Source organism: Tripterygium wilfordii, chromosome 16, assembly GCF_013401445.1.
Source record: "Tripterygium wilfordii isolate XIE 37 chromosome 16, ASM1340144v1, whole genome shotgun sequence".
Lineage (NCBI taxonomy): Eukaryota > Viridiplantae > Streptophyta > Magnoliopsida > Celastrales > Celastraceae > Tripterygium > Tripterygium wilfordii.
The window spans coordinates 3,835,207-3,854,387 of record NC_052247.1 but is presented as its reverse complement, the minus strand read 5'-3'; the positions used below and the strand labels follow the sequence as shown (position 1 = coordinate 3,854,387).

Sequence of the window (19,181 nt, the reverse complement as noted above, 5' to 3'; positions counted from 1 at the left end):
AAACATCAAGAATCCCGCTAGGCTCCCTATCTCTTTCGCTTCACTCTGTGTGAATGGTGAAATCGATTTTGGACTAAATTAATCACACCTCCGTTTCGTTGTTAAAGAGGGAGCGAAGGAGAGAAACCAAAACATCGACGTGAAAGAGGGAGAGGAATGGCGGAGAAAATGGTGGCGATCATATTCGTCGCCGTTTTGATGCTGATGGCGGCGGATCAGGTGAGGTCTGACTCATCGAACCACCGGTACAAGGAGGGGGATCAAGTGCCTCTCTATGCCAACAAGGTCGGCCCGTTCCAAAATCCAAGGTAACACAATCAATTTTCTTCCTCCGTCCGATCTCGATTCCCTAGGGTTTTGTTTACGTTGATTTAGTTGAATTTAATTGTGGATGCCATTGTTTTGGAGCTGGACCTGATCTATTTGAAATGGATTTTTTTTTATCTGGATTAAGTCGAATTGCCTTTTAGTCTTCAACGTGGTTTAGTTCTCGAGTAAAAGAGTGCGATGAATACTGAAAGTTCAATTTTATTGTGGCCTCGCCAGAATTCTGATTGTTATTATATGTATAGTTTCTAGGTATCCAAACAAGGTCTCTTCTACATTGTTACCTGTGAGATTTGCAGACTAATGTTTGTTTTTGGCTTTTGTGCAAGTTATGGAGTCTGTATCTTTCATCAATGAGGAGTTGGATCTAGTTTAAATAGATCCGATATTTTAAATTTAGAATAGGAAATGAGTGTAACCTGTTTTATGTTAATCATTGATAATCAGATAACTTTGGCAAAAATGAAAGTAACATGTAGATGTCACGGTATGGATAATGAGAAATGGAGGATCAAGAACTGAGATATGAATAGAAAGTTTCAGCTTCTTTATAGTATGCATTTCACGATATCTTGAATGCATCTCTCATAATTACTTAATTAGTTTTTCTTTGAGATCTCGACATCTCGTCTAGTTAGTTTGCGCGTTCTCTGATAAAGAAAATTTGATTCTTATCAATCCCCTTCCCCTTGGTATTTGATCCGTATTTCAGATGGACTCATAATGATCTATGTTTTTCTTCTCTGACAGCGAAACGTACCGATACTATGATCTTCCTTTCTGCTTGCCAGGTTTGCATTTGTTTTTTTTTTTGGTCTAAACTTTAGTTTTGCGAGTACCTTTGTTTAATTGGGTGGGTTACCATGCAGATGACTTGAAAGAGAAGTCAGAAGCTCTTGGCGAAGTGTTGAACGGAGATCGATTAGTCAGTGCCCCCTACAAACTTGACTTCCTTCGTGAAAAAGAGTCTGAGCGTGTTTGCAAGAAAACACTAACAAAGGAACAAGTGTCTCAGTTCCGATCTGCCGTGAAAAAAGACTATTACTTTCAGATGTTTTATGATGACTTACCCATTTGGGGATTCATAGGAAGGGTTGACAAGGAAGGCAAGGATCCCAGTGACTACAAGTATTACCTTTTCAAGCATATCTATTTTGATATCTTTTACAATAAGGACCGCATGATCGAAATCAATGTGCGAACAGACACCAATGCAGTTGCTGACCTTACAGAGGATAAAGAAGTTGTTGTGGAATTCTATTATACCGTGAAATGGAAGGCAACAAAAACCCCTTTTGAGAAGAGAATGGAAAAATACTCGCAGTCATCTTCATCGCCTCATCATTTGGAGATCCATTGGTTTTCAATTATAAATTCATGCGTGACAGTTCTCCTTCTAACAGGGTTCCTTGCTACAATCCTTATGCGAGTACTTAAGAATGACTTTGTCAAGTAAGATGTGATTTTGTTTTTTCTGTGCCTTATTTGCTTCTCCTTGCCCTTTCATTTTTAACTTCTGTTTTCCTGTAAATAGATATGCCAATGATGAGGAATCAGCTGAAGACCAGGAAGAGACTGGTTGGAAATATATCCATGGAGATGTATTTAGGTATCCTAAATACAAGTCTCTATTTGTTGCTGCTCTTGGTTCCGGTACCCAATTATTTACTCTGTAAGTTACTTAATCATCCATCTATATTCAAGCAAGCGGAGTTTCTTTTAGGAGGTTTTCATGTATTTATTGTTCATATTGCTTTATGGTTTTTTAATGTGCATTTGTTGCTTTGCAGTACGATATTCATCTTCATACTTGCATTGGTTGGTGTGTTTTATCCATACAACCGAGGGGCTCTATTCACTGCATTGGTTGTCATATATGCACTCACATCTGGAATTGCAGGTTACACTGCAACTTCCTTCTATTGTCAACTGGAAGGAATCAACTGGGTATGACCACCTTTATTTTCACATGATTTGGGTGTTTTACTGACTTGCATTTGACGTACTTTTATTGATATCATATTTTCGGTGTTGTGCCATGACAGGTCAGGAATCTGTTACTGACAGGATGTCTCTTCTGTGGGCCTCTGTTTCTCACATTCTGCTTCCTAAATACAGTTGCAATTGCTTACAATGCCACTGCTGCTCTTCCATTTGGCACAATTGTGGTTATTGTACTTATATGGACACTTGTGACGTCACCTTTGTTGGTGTTGGGTGGGATTGCTGGAAAGAATAGCAAGCCTGAGTTTCAAGCTCCTTGCCGCACTACTAAATATCCCAGGGAAATTCCTCATTTTCCATGGTACCGTGGAACAATTCCTCAGATGGCTATGGCAGGGTTTCTTCCCTTCAGTGCTATATATATTGAACTTTACTACATATTCGCCAGTGTCTGGGGGCACAGGATTTATACTATATACAGTATCTTGTTTATTGTTTTCATTATCCTCCTGATAGTAACTGCTTTCATTACCGTGGCTTTGACTTATTTCCAACTTGCTGCTGAGGACCATGAATGGTGGTGGAGGTATGTGGCCCTTGTTCTTGTACTTTCTTGATTCAATATTATTACCTGTAGAGAAACAAACACTTATTAATATCTGCTCCTAACATATCCTTTATCTGTGTTTGAAATGGCGTAGTCACATTGTGCCCTCAGTTTTACTTCTTTCATACTCCATCTCTGTCTTTGGGGTGAGAAAGAGTAGTGCTTATTTTTTTTTCTTTCTCTTCTTGTTGTGCGATTTCCTTGGATTCTTTTGTTGTCAAATGGTTAAAAAGTTGACATGGGGGATCTCAATCATTTATTCTCCTGCTCCACTCTTCCTCCTGCGCCCCCCATTTGTGCTCGCCCCCCATTTGTGCTCTTACTCGAACGCTGTTGGTGAAATATTGAATTCCCAATAAATGCTGGCTTATTTTGTTTATTATTTGATGCTGATTATGTCAAACGAGGACTTGAATATGGTGCATAACATCATTGAGTATTTTCTAATTCTGAGGTATACATATGTTATGGCGAATCTTGTTGTGTTGGAAAGTTGTTCCATTGGAACTTAGTCATCATAAGCATCTTAAGTTCAAACCAAATATATAGCCTCTCCGGGATGAGGCACAGGTTAAAAGTGGAGTTTTATTGTTTAGGGCTGATCTGTGCAATTACCATTTGAGGTTTTAATGCGTTGAGCATTAAAAAAAATATCTAATTACAATCTTAGGAAAGTTTAATTGTGGATTGTGATGCATTGAACAATTGTGCTATTGGTCTACTTGTCCTCCATTTTAACAATTAATGGTGTGCCTTCCATTTGATTCTTTTTCTTTACAATACTTTTCGGACCATGGTTTTAATGGACTATTTGGTCAATATATTTGTTATAGTAAATTGTTCACTCTTTTTTTTGAGGATGTAGAACCTCTCCAAGGTTGGGCTTTATTGGACCCACCAAATTATTCACTTTTTTATGAGGGAAAAATGGCAGTTCCTCCTTATCGGCTAGGAATGGCTACGAAAATGACTTGATTTTGGCATTGTTACAAGTGAAAAAAATAGCCTCATAATTTTTTTTGGGGTTTTGTCCTCTTTTTAATCTGTCCATCCGTGATTTATTTGATGTTTCATATTTTAGCTGCCTCCTAATGAGATTGATTTATAGATTTAGATGCATTTAAGAAAGGTCAGCTAGTGCAGGCCAGACATGCATAATGCTTGGCTGTTGTCTTGTACTCTTGTTAAAAAAGGATTTCATAAGCAGAGTCTGATTGGAAACTTGGGAACGCAGGTAGCGTGATTGATGCAAGAGTCCTCGTATGATGAGCTTTCAGTTCATGCTTTTTCTTTCTGCCTCTAGAAGATTATTTTATGCACCTAATAAAAAACTGAGGGTGGATCCCTGAGCTCATCTCTTTGCTTGATTTTTTTGCAGATCTTTCCTCTGTGGCGGATCAACCGGCTTATTTATCTATGCCTATTGCTTATATTATTACCATGCGCGCTCCGATATGTCTGGCTTCATGCAGACCTCATTTTTCTTTGGTTACATGGCTTGCATCTGCTATGGCTTCTTTCTCATGCTTGGCGCTGTAGGTTTCCGTGCAGCTTTACTTTTTGTTCGTCACATATATAGGTCTATCAAGTGTGAGTAGGTAGTTTGTCTTTCATTAAAGAAGTCGCCCAGAGGCGCCATGTGTAGAGAAGTGTGTGACAGTAATTTTGTAGCGTAGCTTGTATCAAAAGGTGGAATGAATGTTCATTTGATGTCTTTCTTTTGAAAAAGTATTTTAGATTACAATTTGGATTACTATGGGGTAAAAGTATGTCACCATTACTTTATCAAGACTGGGCAATATAATTTTTTGTTGTTCTTCATTATCTCATCATTCAATTCATTTGAATGAACGGGTTTGTAGCACTTGTAGTCGTAGAGATTGCCCTTGTTGGCAAGAAGGGCTTCTATGCATTGATTTTTTTTTTTTTAAAGGTCTATGACCCAGTTGTATTAGAAAGAAACCCAATACAGTACCACCTTCCTGTGACAAATTCCATAAAACCAAATCGAATCGTATGGATTTATTCTAGTGGTCACGTTCTGAACTTTCACACAACTTATCTTATCATTAGGTGGGTGGGAAATTTTTATACGTACGGGATAGGTGGGTGAAGGTATATGTTTTATCGGTACAAAAATGGGATGATTTGTACTTTGAGTTTGATTAAGGATTAAATTAGAGTAGAAAAAATAATCTCATAAAAGTCCAGAAATAGGGACAAAATCGACATTCGAACTTCTCAAATTTCACAAGATCTGGGGTCTGAACGGAACGAGATGGTACACTAACGGCAACTGCGAAGCGAGAAACTAGTGGCTCAAAATGGAATTGCAGTTCTATCAGAGTCAGGCCTAAGCGTTGGAGGGAGGAAGTGAAGCGATGGCGGCCTCTGCTGTTACAACTCTTCGACTCTCCTTGCCTTTACCACTGAGCAAGACCAATTCCGCGGTTGCTACGAATCTCGTCTTCCCAGTATGCATCTCTGTTCTTCTACTTTGCTGCTTGATATTGGTAGCCAAACCGTAAAACTGAACCTTTTTGTAGGTCTACTCCTCGTTTGGTCGTAGGGATACGAATGGTTTGAGAGCTGCAACTATTGCTCATGCTGCGATTTCGAGAAGCTCCGAATCTGCATTTGACCCCGAGCTTCGATCAGTGCTCGAATTGGCTACTGACTCGGAGTTGTACGAGCTTGAACGTATCCTTTACGGTCGCAGGTTATTTCTTTGCTATACTGTATTTGAGAGGAATTACCACTCTACATATTGATCAGAGTGACTTTTTCAATTTTCAGTAGAAGAATCTAGCGAAAATTTCTTTATATCTGACTTCTGAATTGTTTTTCTTTTGATTTTTAGCTATTTTAGTCCTTTACTGAAGTCGATAGCAAGTGGAGTTAATGTGGACCATGTGATGATCGAGGAAGACCTTGATGAGCGAGAAACTTATATTGCAGCTCTTGAGTCACGATTCTTCTTCCTTGCAGCTGATGCACGGTCTACATTGAGGTGATTGTAATGTTCGGATGTCGTAGCCAGCACCCCATTTTTGTTTTATACAAACAAGTCAAATGTCTCTTAAAGAAATTATTGCATGAAGTGGATGATTTTCCATAATTGTTGGAATTTGTGATTAGCGTTGTAGTTCACTATTTGTCTATTTGCAATCTGAATCTAAGTTACTGGAAAATAAGTGGTATAATTTTTGACTTTTTGTTGTTTTTGATACAGTAATGAAGTGCTTAAGCTCTTTGATACTTTAGTACAAATACAGTAAAATCACATTAAAGTTGTTAATGACATTAGTGGAGTTTCTCTGTGTTCCAAATCTAATTAATCTAGTTTCTGTGTGTTCAACATCTAATTAACCTCTTTTGGTCTTCTTGATAGGGGTTGGAGACCTTCTTATAGAGATGTTTTGCTTGCTGTTCGGAAAGAATTAAACGTTCCCTGCTCAAGCAAATTGTCAACTGAAGACTTAGAAGCTGAAGTTTTTCTTCATCTAGTTCATGAGTACTCAAGGTGACAACTACTCTGGAATTGACAGTATTTCTTGTTGCTAATTAATAGTAGATTGTTGTTTGTCTTTGACCAAATTGGATTAGACAGTGGAGCACAAAGAAGCTTTGGTTGGGATGGTGAAGTTGATTGTGGTAACTCCTTGCAAATGTGAGAGGTCACAAATTCAACTCCTATGCCCAACAGTTTCGGCGTTATTTCCTGCATAGGTTTCGATCCGGTCTTTCTTGTTGCTAGTGTCGAGCGGGCTGGGTTGGCGGTCCGAGTAGGATTAGACAGCAAAGATAGGGAAATAATTGATTATAAGAAATAACACCATGGTTTAAGATGTGATTGAAAAATTTGTTCACAGTTATGGTTACCGTAAATATTGATGATTCTTGGACCGTCTAAACAATGCTTGGACGAAAGTGGAGGAGCAGTGGTTGAAAAGTTTTACAATCTGAAATACAGTTGAAAAGCATATAGGCATCATAGTGGCTCAAAAACCTTAATAGACTTGAAAGTATCAGGCATTTGAGCAACTAATGAAAATGGAAATGTGGACATTTCAGGTACAATCATATGCTCATATGCACACATAAAATGCATCTCTCTTTCCAGGTAATGGTGCAACTAGATGTTGTCATCATGCTTGGTCTTTTACTTAAAAGTTCCAGGTAATGGGCCCTAATCTATGCCATTTGCCAAAATGGATTATGTGATTTCAGTTAATGTAATGCAAAGATATCTAGCTGGGTAGCTATTTAAGCAATTTGCGATTTAGCAAACGAACTGGAATTGTGTAGGTCTTGTATGCATGCGTCTCAGTTGATTGTTCTTCCTTCATATCTGATCTACTTTTTAAATGCCGTAGAAATCTTCATTTACTAGGAAAGATAAGTTACAAGTGTCATTACCATATGGTGTTTCGTAAATTTATTTTATTTCTTGTTTTATATAGTGAAGAATCAGGTTCTTTTCCAAGCTTATGGAAATCATCTGAAGAGTCTGGTGGTCAAGGTGGTTTAGAGCTTGGACTTAATCAGTGGAAGGTGCAAGCCGCTTCTCCTCTGAAAGCTGGGGCAGCAGAGCTCCGATCATTGATTTTGAAGGTGCTGTTCATCATTTGTTTGCTTACAAATTTTATGTTTAACTTTTCAACTTTATCCTTTGCCCACTGGCTTAACTTGTTTTCATTTCTTTTGAATATCTACTTCTCAAGTTGATCTGCAGCTTTTGCAAGTTTCATGTTATCCTTTGATTTTCCTCATTTATTTTCTTTGTTCAGGGTGGTAGTATGTTTACTTTGGCAAAAATCTATCAATTGGTAACGAAATGTTGAATTTTCTGTAGTTCGTTTGTTTATGGGTCTCTTGTTTACGTACTCCTAAGAAAGTATGCTTCTTGTGGTAGTTAGCGAGGAGACTGTCTGCGAAGGTTTTCCTTGAAGCTGCAAATTATCTCATAAAGAAGGATGTTATCAGAAAGGTACATAAATTATTTAAATGGCAGGTACCAAATTATGGGAGGGACAATAATTTGAATCATGTTACTCCAAGAGAATGTAGGAGTAGGACATTTTTCTATTAACGTAGGTATATTGTAATTTTAGCTATCCATTTTCCAGTAATGTGAAAAATCCATAGAAATTGGTTTATTTGCTCTTGATTTCATTTACAAGAATTTTTTGTGCTACTTGTAGTTAATAACTGTTGCATCTGAGCACTCATCAATGTGTGTGAAAACTATGGCTCAAGCCCACACCATAGCACCCTTAAAATTATATGTTATGTTTTATATCTACTACATGTAATTTTGTTAGGTTATACACTATTATACTGCTTTAGAACTTAATCTATGATCGAACTATTTAGAAACCTGTCATGCTAGTTGGATAAAAAAGAAGGTAAACAATTCCCGTGCACAAGGCTCTTGTTGGGGGTAGGGTTGGGGAGGGACATGGATGAGATCAAGAAGTTTAAAAATAAAAAAGGGAGGAGGATTAAGTTGACGTTGCCTTGTCACCTGAGTGATCCTCTGTGATTTCTTAAAAATTGTTTTGGTTCTCCCTCATTTTTTAATCTGGCACAAGGATTTTCTCATCTTTTAAGCTCTATTTTTCATTAAAAATTGATTAAGTCATCTTGCCTGAGATACTATGTAGACATAATGCAAGGCAACCACTAACATGTGTGCAGTCTTCTTGATACTCAGGGTGGACAATTAGCTGCAATTAATTTGGAGTCTAGGGCAGCTTTACTTGCAGCAAAGCAGGTATTATATTGTTATGATAAACCAATTGCTGAAAATGCTTTTTTAATATCTTGGCAAGCACTGCTTGATGCAGGCATTCCTTTTTTCAAGGAAAGTCTTAAAGATGTAGTAATCTATATCTCTTCAATTCGGTAGACTATTTGAATCAAGTAATGCTGCACTACTCAATAGATTTTTTTTCTTTCCTTGTTGTGGCTTGTTGGTTGTCCTTAATGACCGAGAACCTATTTTCTTTGGGCTCAAGTCTATTTTGGGTCAATAGTTAGTGCGTAAAGGTTCTTTGAAATTGGTAACATTATGTGATGAAATAATACACTGATTCTCCTAAATGGTCAAATGTGAAATGTAATAAGGATAGTTCAATTGTAGTTCTTTTTACTAGTGTTATATTACTATCATCAAAAGCCGGAATGCTTTTTACTATCTTAATGCTCTTTGTATGCCCATTTTCTGATTCTATAAGCTGTGGGCAGGGTTTTGCAGGTGCTGCGTCAAGATATTTGGGTTTCAGGAGCATGATGACAATATTTGGCCCCGTGTATTTATTCTTTGCACAAAACTTAATTCAAATACCTTGAAGCTTGTTTGTCTTGAGACTTTGCTTCTGCTTTGCCTTCTCTTTTTGTATCATCTCTTAACAGTTAGCTTCTTCTGAATATTTCTGCTTTCTTCCATCCATTTATCCTACTGGTAAATTTGCAGGTTGTGGGGAACATTACTGGCAGATGTCGTCATACAAATGCTTGGGACTGATTATGCTCGAATTTTGCGAGCAATTTATGCATTTGCCCAGGTAATGTCAGTTATCACGCCGTCATGCAATTACAATGCTCTCCATTTAAAATTCTAGTCTGTATTAGCAGCCTTGTTCTCTTAAGAAGAACAAATTTTTGATATGGTATGTGTCATGCTACAAGTGTCAACCAAACATCTCTCCTTTGGATCATAATGCTAAATGCACATTGGTTTCATTGTTTTTGCTTCAGATCCGTGTCACACGCACATATAGGTTACCATCTGATAATGACTGAGACTTCATTCAGCCTTTTGGGAGGTCACATCCTGAACTATCTAATATGCTGGAATGGGAGGTTTCTTAGATTTTTGAGGCGTAGTGACATAGAAGGTTTGCCCAAGATTTGCTCAGCATAAGAAGCGTAGTTTTGTACATGGCTTCGTTTTCCTTTTCTCGCTTGTCAATTGTGCTCTGCTTCACAGAAATCACAATCTACTGCTGTGGTCATTCAACCATGATCACAAATGAGCCTTAGAAGTCTAAATTAAGCTTCTCTCTACTACATTAAGTGCCTGAATTTGTCTCACATATGATAAACTGGGTCTTTTGCATAGAACATACTTATGTATAGTGCTGTTTTGAATCAGTTGAGCTTTATCTATTTCAATTTGGGACCTTGAAGTGTGTTTTTTTTTTTTTTTGAATTATCATTGAGAAATTTGTTTCTCATTAGAATCGAACCTTGGACACATATATGTCTAACTTAGTCGATTGGCAACCGAGCGACCTCTGGTTGGTTGGGACCTTGAAGTTGGGATCTCCATAATCCAAATCATCATGGTGTACATAGTTTACATTAGACTGAGAAGACATAGAATCATAGTTTATTAGATGCGAATTGCGATTGACAATAACATAGTTTTGGATTGGCAAATGGAGGAGATAATATCATGTATCACCATCCCATAGTTCCTCCAATGTCTTGTAGGGGCCATCTTTGTGAACAATCACATCTCCTGACCACCCCCTTCGCTGCGGAATCTGCTTAATTTTCTCCAGTTCATCTGTGCTTAGCTCGGAGTTAAAGATTTGAAGATTTTCTCTCATCCTCTCCTTGTTAAAGGTCTTGACGACAAAACTTGCTCCTTGTTGGTATATCCATCGTAGGGCAACCTGCTTACACGTTTCTGTGGTTTGCATCTTATTTAAGGTCATTTTAAGCGACAAGAATTGCAAAGAAGTACTAGTACCTGAGCTACAGTCTTGTGTTCTGCTGCTGCTATTTCCTTAAGAATTGGACTCTCCATCACTTGTAGGGTACCCCAACGAGCTCCGTTGGCACTCAGTGGAGACCATGCGGTCACATGGATACCTCTCTCCTTGCAAAATTGCAGCAGTTTTTGCTGCTGCCATGAAACATTCATTTCTACCTGAAAACCATTTCGACTTTCCTCAGCGTAAATCATCTGTGCTACAAGGTAATAATAACAATATACGCACTGAACTAGTCAAATTAGGTTGGGACAGGCCAAGCATGCGCAAATCTACCAAACATCAGGGGTGGCAAAAAATTGGTTCCGAATCGGACCACAACACGTGTTGACGGTCTAGATTCTAACCCAGATTGGATTTCAAACGTACTTAATTGTCCAAATCCGGATTGGTTTAAATCCGAACAGGTAAAGTATACAATAACCTAATCTGGATTAGGATCCGGACAAGTTAAGCAAACAATATTTTTGTGTTCGGACTCGGACATGGTTTTAAATTGGACAAAAAAAAAATTGTGTTTGGACCCGGATTTTGGACATATAACTTATATCCAATTTTGGTTTAATCCGGGTCGGAAAAATTTGATTATCTGGATCGGATAGAGTTTTGTCACCCCTATCGACAGGTTAATTGGGCCAAGGCGCAATGTAAACCACTTGGAAATAGAGGTCACAACTTAGAATTGAACTTCCGACCTCAGGCAAGAAAGTTTATGCTAGCTAAGCCAGAGATAACCATGAATTATTCACCCTTTTTTTTTTTTTTTAATAAAACCATGAATTATTCACCTGATTAACAGCAGGGGGGATGGTAGCATGTTGAAGGAGTTGAGTAAGTTTTTTGTGTCCAAAGTTGCTCACTCCAATGGACTTGGCCAAGCCCAACCTTGAACATTCTTCCATGGCCTCCCATGTCCCGTTGATGTCAAACGGAAGTATGTTCTCTTTTGGAACACTGCCCAAATCACCACTTCCTTGTTTCAGTCTCAGTGGAAAATGGATCAGATAGAGGTCCAGATAGTCCATCCCCAGTGTCCTGATCATCATTAATTTACCAAAAACACAAAAGCAAAGATGAAAGAGACTCAATCCACCACACCCAAGAAAAGAATATATATATATATATATATATATATATATATATATAGCTAGTTAGTTGGTTGGTTGGTTACTTGAGAGTGCATTGGAGTGCAGGAAGAACAAGATCTGGATGAGCATCACTGCACCAGAGCTTGGAAGTAATGAACATCTCTTGACGATTCTTGATGAGGCCTCTCTCTACTGCCAGTTTCACGGCAAGGCCAAGGGCTTCTTCAGAGCCATACATGGAGGCAGTGTCGAAATGGCGATAGCCGGTGTCGATGGCATCGAGGAAAACTGAGACTAGGGTGTCATTTGGTGGGAGAGGATGAGCCGTTGTTCCCATGCCTATCAAAGGCATCTTGTGACCAGAACTTAGTGTAACTTCTGGGATTTTCATCTGCTCTTCTTCCATACTATTTAATTTCTCAATTAGATTCAAGTTCTTCGGTAATGGAAAGTGAGAAGGTTTGGTGGGAAGCTTGTTAAGCTAGCTGAAGAGGAATGGCTGTGGTTGTTTCCAGAATTTTATCACTTCTTTGCGACCCTCGTCTACCAAGAATATGAAATGTTTTAACTTTCGTTGGAGCCCCTGTGCTTTGTTTTCGGACCATTTCAGCCCCTCTACCTTAAGAAATAATCCCCGTTAGCCCTTCCGCCTATTTATCGTTAAAAAATGCTGGTGTGCTGATGCCAATACCAACTCTGTGCCATAAATCAAGTGCTTCAAGATGAAAAGATTTTCGTTTTTTTTTTGGTCAAAAGGGGTACCAATCATGATTTTGGTAAATTTTTTTTTTCAAATTTTGATTTTGATTCTATTGAAAAGATTTTCGGAATTTTTTTTCTTCATAAAAGCATGTCAAATTTACACGTGGCTTCTATTTATTGGCTATTGTACAAATGAAATTTGGTTTAAAAATAAGAAGTTACACCTCAATATTTAACAGCCACGTCAACAATGTTTTGATGGAATAGTTCTCCAAGGGCTTCTTTGAATCGTTTGTTGAAGTTGAGGGACTCATTTGGCATGGAAAAAAAACTTAAATGCTGAATTGACCTTTTTTGATAAGTTTGAGGGCTTATGTGATATAAGCTTATTCCTTCAGAAAATGACTTCTTTGACATATAGCCTATAGAGAGTTTTAGAATTTAAGAATTTAGATAGTAGACGTAGACTAAAATAGAGCCACTTAAAAAATATCGATGATAGCTTGATTTTTTTTAAATGGGAGTACTACGTATTTATCATGAAATTATTCATAGGGATCCATAATCTATGTGACATACTTACTAAGCAAGATGGCATCACAACTTTTTAGTTTTTATTCCTTAAATGAAACTTCAAAATGTTTTGTCTATCAAAATACATGTTAGATTTCAAAAAAAATAATAATTATATATTCAGATTCAACATATAACACTCTTTCCAAAAAGACTCATTGTTGATAGATTTAACCTGTGCGTTCATAATTACATTATTTTATTACATTATCTTTGAAATAGTGTATAAAAATCTATAAACTTAAAACAATGTAATAATCACTTACAGAAAAGTGTAATAAAATATTACGTTAGTCAGAAACAATGTAATAAGATATTGTATTAATAACAAACAACGTAATAAAAGATTGTGTTAAAACAATGTAATTATCACATGATTATTGATGGTTATGTATGAAAAATCGTATGGATATATAACCTTTCCCTTTTTTTATAGTCTCTATAATATATATACGAAGATTTTTATTAGTGTAACTTTCTTTTTTGAAAAGTTCATAGACCTGATGTATTAAGTTACTCAAAAAATTAGGCCGTTGGACACTCGGGCTAAAAAAATTGAAAAACACAAATGCAGAATGAGTGCTTCTAATTTATTTTATTTTATTTTATTTTATATTTGGTTTTGCCTAACTCTTCTCAATTATCAAATAAGTGGCAAATAGATCTCGAAATAGAGTGTCACTTTTTTTTTTGTGTGAATTGAACTTAAAAGTGTTCAATTAAAATTAAATATTTTAATAATATTCGGATTGGTTCACTTTCACAATTATCAAATAAGTAAGATAAAATGTCGTTTTTTGTGTGAATTTAAATTCAATATTTTTGTTCAACTTGATATAATTTTATCAATCAAGTAATTGACTTGAGACAAATTTTATCACTTCTTCTTGTTTCATTCTTCACGTCTCTCTCACAGCCGGCCCCTTATCATCATCATCATCATCAAATCTCTTTCAGCTTTCCATATATGCATGCAGACACCATTAATGAAATCTCTTTCAGCTTGCTTCAAGGCTTGTTGGCTTGGTGTAATTTCTTAAGTCTGTGTATGGATGTGTGTGGTTCTTGTATCTTTCATGAGTCATGACCATAACACTAGCAACTATATATCTAGTCCCAAAATGAAGGCCCAAAGTATGTTTTTTTTAAAAAAAAAAAATAAAAAAAATATGTTTCTTTCTTTCTTTTTTTTGTAATTTTTTTTTAGAAAAATAGATTTATTAATTTATTTTAACTTTTGTCTTAGTTTTTATGCCTAAAATAATCCAAATATTGTTGGATGATGATATATACACCATATCTTTACACCATGTTGTGAATTCAACACCCTCATATAATCAATTATATTATCCGCTTTGGGTTATCTGGTTCCTATGGATACATGTGAACCACAATGGGTTATCCGGTTCCCGTGAATACATAGGGTCTACACGGTTTTGTTTCTTCCTAACAAGCAAGTGGACCAAAACTTAATGCATTTAACTAAGAAAAATACCTAGTTGATGTTAAGGGGATGAGCTTAACCCTTATTAAGGGGAATGTCCTCACATCTTTTATCAATGTGGGACTTCTTACAAGTATATATACGATATTAAATACTAGCATATATACCGTCTAAAATGGTTTGATTATTCGGTTCAACTTTTCTTGATTGTATTAATGATATTCAAAATGCTGTGACAAATTACATACGCTTCTGAATATTTGAGGATTAAAAAATGAAATGCTACTCAAATGCTAATTTTAAAAACAATATTACAACGTTACTCGAAATGCTTGCTGTAGTTGCTCTAAAAGAAAGGAGAATCTACCCTTGGGCTTTTTATAACAATTGAGGGTTTCTTGGTTGTTAATGTAATGGGCTTGTTACTGGACAAAGTTGTTAGTGGGCCCAATGAATTGAGTTGCTAAGCTGCGTGGCCCAATTGTTTTCTGAAAGCCTCACATCTCGGGATCTTGTCCTCCTCCAAATTAGTGTTGCTTACATCTAATCGAGAACGATCTCATACAAGTTTGTCTTTTGCAATCTAAAGTTTATTTTTTGAACATCTCATATGAGTTTAAACTTGAATCCTCAGGACAGAACATATTGAAGTTTTTCACTCGATAACAGGGTACGTTAGGACAACAACACCCCATGACCGCTAGAGAATTGTTGACAGGCGGAATCGAACTCAGAACATTTCGAATCCATATGGTTTGGTCCCAGAGAGATTCACCGTTAGACTATCACCCAAATGTTGCTACATATATAAAGGCTATTTAGATTATTTTTTTAATGTAGTAATTAAATCAGCAGATCAAATGCTGTTTGATTGTGTAACCTCAAGAAGCTAAAAACATATATATGCATACTCAATATATATATAATTGGAAGTGCATAAAATTAAAGCAAAACTTTTGGGGTTTCTGGTCAGAAACAGCATCAATTCTTGTATGTATATATATATATATATACACGCATCATACATACATATGGTTTAAGACAATGACAATCACAGTTGTCATTAGATTGTGTTTTATATTTCCCCAAAGTAATTAGGGTTAGATTCATGAAACTAACCCAAGAAAAGCACATGTACATGTGGAATTGGAATATAATTGGATACATGACAAGTGATGGTTCAACACAAATATAACAAGTTAAATCTCTGTCGGGTTAAAGTACAGGCAATGCCAGTTATCTACTCATGTTTTTCATGACTCCCATTCAAATTAATTAATTTTATTTATTAAATTAATGAGAGTTCATTGGGAGATATATATTGGAAATTACTCAATTAGGGCTGCTCATAGAATCAACATTTTAATTAATTAGTAGGCTTATAATTTAATTAAATTTGGGGGGGATTCATGCATGAATACATAGTTGGATATGCTATATATATATTTGGTTGACCAAAGTAGGAGTAAGAGTAAGTAGGAACCCATGATTTTGATACAAGAATGGAAGACAAACACAAATGTTGTAGACCTAGCAACTAAAACGCAAACCTAATAAAAAAATCACAACGAATTATATTGTCCACGTTGAGATTCTAATTCTTGTAAATCACACACCCTCTATTTTGAGGTGCTGACAAAATCGAGCAAGGGGCAAAAAAAACCAAAAGCCGGACAATACCTCAAGATGTGGAAATGGGTCCATCACCCTTCCTTCAACTCTTGAAACGCCTTTTAGAATGACAAAACTATACAAGCCTTAGGCTTAAGTGTGAACAATACCTCAAATGATTTCGACCAAAGCCTTTCTCATATGTTTCTTCTAATTTTCTCTAATTTCCTCAAAGTATAACATATGATTGAAAGAAAAGTTGAATGGACATGCTAATAAATCCAAATTGGCTTGTATTTTCAATGTCACTCCACAACAAAAGAAATCTTATAAAGTTCATATATACACACAAAAGCATCATGTCATATCTGGCCTTTCATACCTTTAATTATTGGGCCACTTACATGGTTAAGCTTGGAGGCTTGTGGTGGCGTTGTCTGTACATGCAGGTCATTGTATTTACATGCAAGGACTGAAAAAACACACTGAATAGTGCAGAATTCTAACCAAAGCAATGCTGCAAAGAACACCCAATGACAATGCATATTCTGATACTCATACACATCAAAAGGATCAGGGGAAGCAGAGAAAAGCATATATATATATATATATATATATATATATATATATATATATATATATATATATGTTTATACATGTGACGTGTTGTCCCTATTTCCCCTACCTTCTTACATCACATGTACAACTGGGCTCTCGCACCCATTCTTTGATTTCTTTCCATCTAATTTATATCTCCGTATATGTGATCCATTGGTAGAGTTGCAGGGATGCAATTTAGAGTTCACAGATTCAATTCCTGAAAACATATACTTTCCACATATTTATATGAGGTGTGGATAAGATCTGCATACATCTTATATGTCCCCGACCATGCTCACGGACCTTATGCACACTTAGTTTATATATATATATATATATAATGGTGAAATTGAGGTGCGTAAGTTATATATACACTTTTAATAAATTGCCCGATTTCAAACTTCTTGTCCATTCCCAACGTCAATTATTGGATAAATCTCCCCATACCGTTCACGGGGACCTTTCTTCTATGGACTTTAATTTACTTTTGTTTTTTTGGAAGCCCATCATTTGTGTTATGTATTAAAATAAAGGGATTTCCAACTCATACTTTCTTGACTTGGCACCATTTCTATTTACCAGGACACAGAGAAGTTTCTCCAATTCCAAATCTAATTTTCTCTACAAGGTATAATAAATTCGGAGGAGAGCCTCCGCAGTAGAAGTCACTGTAAATGATCATCATAGATGTCTAATTTGTTTACCAAGTTCAAAAAATTATATGGACTCCACATACTGGTAAATAGAGGTCCATATGTAGTTGGGGGCAACTGATCCCCTCAAAAATTTTTAAATAGATTTATGTATATACTAATAATAGAAAAGACCCTATGAGTTTTCAATTTACACCCTCTTGTTGTAAAAAATCATGCTTAGAATTGAAACAAGAAGACATACGACAATTATTACTTATCATATCTTATAAATATTTGATTTTTAATATTATTTTTTATATTTTTGAATGTATAATTAATAAATAACTCAAAAAATATTTCAGAGACGCTGCTCTCGGATCTCCACTTAACTTTACCCACCATGACATAAAATTATTTGTCCATCCCTGCGACCCCCTCATAATATGCCCGTGCGAACTCAAACTTACCACAAAATCAAATATAGGCATGTAAATACCATACCCCTAGAAGGGCAGGATTGTAATTTAGGTCAACCTCTTTTTCCTCTCCTATATATTAATCAAACAGTAGTTACTCCATTCAAACAGAAAAAGAAACATATACACAGACACACAAATAATAGTTTCTTAAAAAAAATCATGGAGGGAGACAACCCAGATGATGAATACAAAGAGTGTCTGCGGAACCATGCAGCAAGTCTGGGCAGCTACGCCACCGACGGCTGCGGCGAGTTCACTCTCGACGACACCTCCCCGAATTCCTTACAATGTGCAGCATGCGGCTGCCACCGCAACTTCCACCGCAAGGTAACCACCTACAGCAGTGCTCCACCGCGGCATCGTCGCGACATCATTGTTCATCCGGAGACAGTGGTTGACATGATGGATTACAGCGACGGTGGTGGCAGCGGGGGGCGGGGGAGTACTGGGGGAGGAAAGAAGAGGTTTAGGACAAAGTTCACGGAGGAGCAGAAGGAGAAGATGCTGGGATTTGCAGAGAAGTTGGGGTGGAAGTTGCAGAGGAAGGATATGGATGATGAGGTGGAGAGGTTTTGCAGAGGAGTTGGTGTGAGTAGGCAGGTTTTCAAAGTGTGGATGCATAACCATAAGAACAATTCTTCTTCTTCTACTTCTGGGAATGTCTCTTCTCTTACTTCTGATCAGTAAATCTTCTTCTCCTCCTCTTTTGCATTTGATAATTTTGTGATTCTTCATCAGTTTCTATTTTGTTCGTCTCTTCTGTTTTAAGTTGACTTTTTTTGGGTTGTTGACTGTTTACACAACAATTCCACCATAAACTAATTGTAGAAGGCAGAGTAAATCAATGTTTGGATCAATCTACAGGCTTTTCAAACAGATCCAAAAGGGTTTCTGGTCAGTTGGGTCTTGGATTTGTATGTTCAAGAAGTATCCTCACTGTAATTGAATTTTTCAAGTACCAAGGACGTCATTTGTTCTTACAGACAGCATATCTGCTACCATTATTGTCCAGTATATCTGCTAACATATATATATATATATATACTACTTACAAAATTGTCTACCTAACGGACTCTTAATGCCATAGCAGCTTGGTATTTGAAGGAAGCATAGAAGGAAACACAAAACTATCATACTTGGAATCATACCGGTCCGGTGACTAGTAATGCAGTATAACCGGATCAATCGGCCGAGTGAGAAAAATAAAGATGAAGATGGCTATTTTTCTTGCTCATTGTGTCAAGCTCACATTTGTTATGATGACTAGGCATGAATGAAAAAGTTATGTTGGATCTCAACTTCAACCCCCCTATGAAGACCATACCCCCCACTCGTGTTTTTGAGCCAGAAGGGGTCCCCCTACCTAGACTACAAAATCATCTCTATC

At 36.7% G+C, this 19,181-nt stretch overlaps 4 protein-coding genes across 10 annotated transcripts; 3 read left to right on the top strand and 1 right to left on the bottom strand.

The window, feature by feature from the left end:
- Positions 1–4,699, top strand: LOC119981116 (transmembrane 9 superfamily member 2-like). Its single transcript, XM_038824132.1, has 7 exons — positions 1–308; positions 1,078–1,118; positions 1,197–1,779; positions 1,862–1,999; positions 2,118–2,274; positions 2,373–2,857; positions 4,257–4,699. The coding sequence occupies exons 1-7, from the start codon at positions 157–159 to the stop codon at positions 4,474–4,476; spliced, it is 1,776 nt and encodes a 591-aa protein (XP_038680060.1). The 5' UTR covers positions 1–156; the 3' UTR covers positions 4,477–4,699.
- A 386-nt stretch (positions 4,700–5,085) lies between these two features.
- LOC119981515 lies at positions 5,086–10,071 on the top strand. 7 transcript variants are annotated; one of them, XM_038824668.1, is made up of 12 exons: positions 5,096–5,352; positions 5,425–5,597; positions 5,739–5,888; positions 6,270–6,401; positions 6,953–7,057; positions 7,342–7,492; positions 7,669–7,707; positions 7,794–7,868; positions 8,595–8,654; positions 9,128–9,192; positions 9,357–9,447; positions 9,641–10,071. In XM_038824668.1, the coding sequence occupies exons 1-12, from the start codon at positions 5,260–5,262 to the stop codon at positions 9,683–9,685; spliced, it is 1,179 nt and encodes a 392-aa protein (XP_038680596.1). In that variant the 5' UTR covers positions 5,096–5,259; the 3' UTR covers positions 9,686–10,071. The 7 variants fall into 7 exon arrangements, 3 of the variants coding, with proteins under 3 accessions (XP_038680597.1, XP_038680596.1, XP_038680598.1); XM_038824669.1 differs by lacking the exon at positions 7,669–7,707 and having other exon boundaries at positions 5,093–5,352; XM_038824670.1 differs by lacking the exon at positions 6,953–7,057 and having other exon boundaries at positions 5,107–5,352.
- A 120-nt stretch (positions 10,072–10,191) lies between these two features.
- On the bottom strand, positions 10,192–12,288 carry LOC119981516 (protein REDOX 2-like). The gene is made up of 4 exons (XM_038824671.1): positions 11,834–12,288; positions 11,451–11,697; positions 10,641–10,820; positions 10,192–10,563 (listed from the first exon to the last, which is right to left on the bottom strand). The coding sequence occupies exons 1-4, from the start codon at positions 12,154–12,156 to the stop codon at positions 10,339–10,341; spliced, it is 975 nt and encodes a 324-aa protein (XP_038680599.1). The 5' UTR covers positions 12,157–12,288; the 3' UTR covers positions 10,192–10,338.
- A 5,637-nt stretch (positions 12,289–17,925) lies between these two features.
- Positions 17,926–18,771, top strand: LOC119981002 (zinc-finger homeodomain protein 9-like). The gene has a single exon (XM_038823935.1). It carries the CDS (start codon positions 17,954–17,956, stop codon positions 18,479–18,481), a length of 528 nt encoding a protein of 175 aa, XP_038679863.1. The 5' UTR covers positions 17,926–17,953; the 3' UTR covers positions 18,482–18,771.
- Positions 18,772–19,181: the final 410 nt, after the last annotated feature.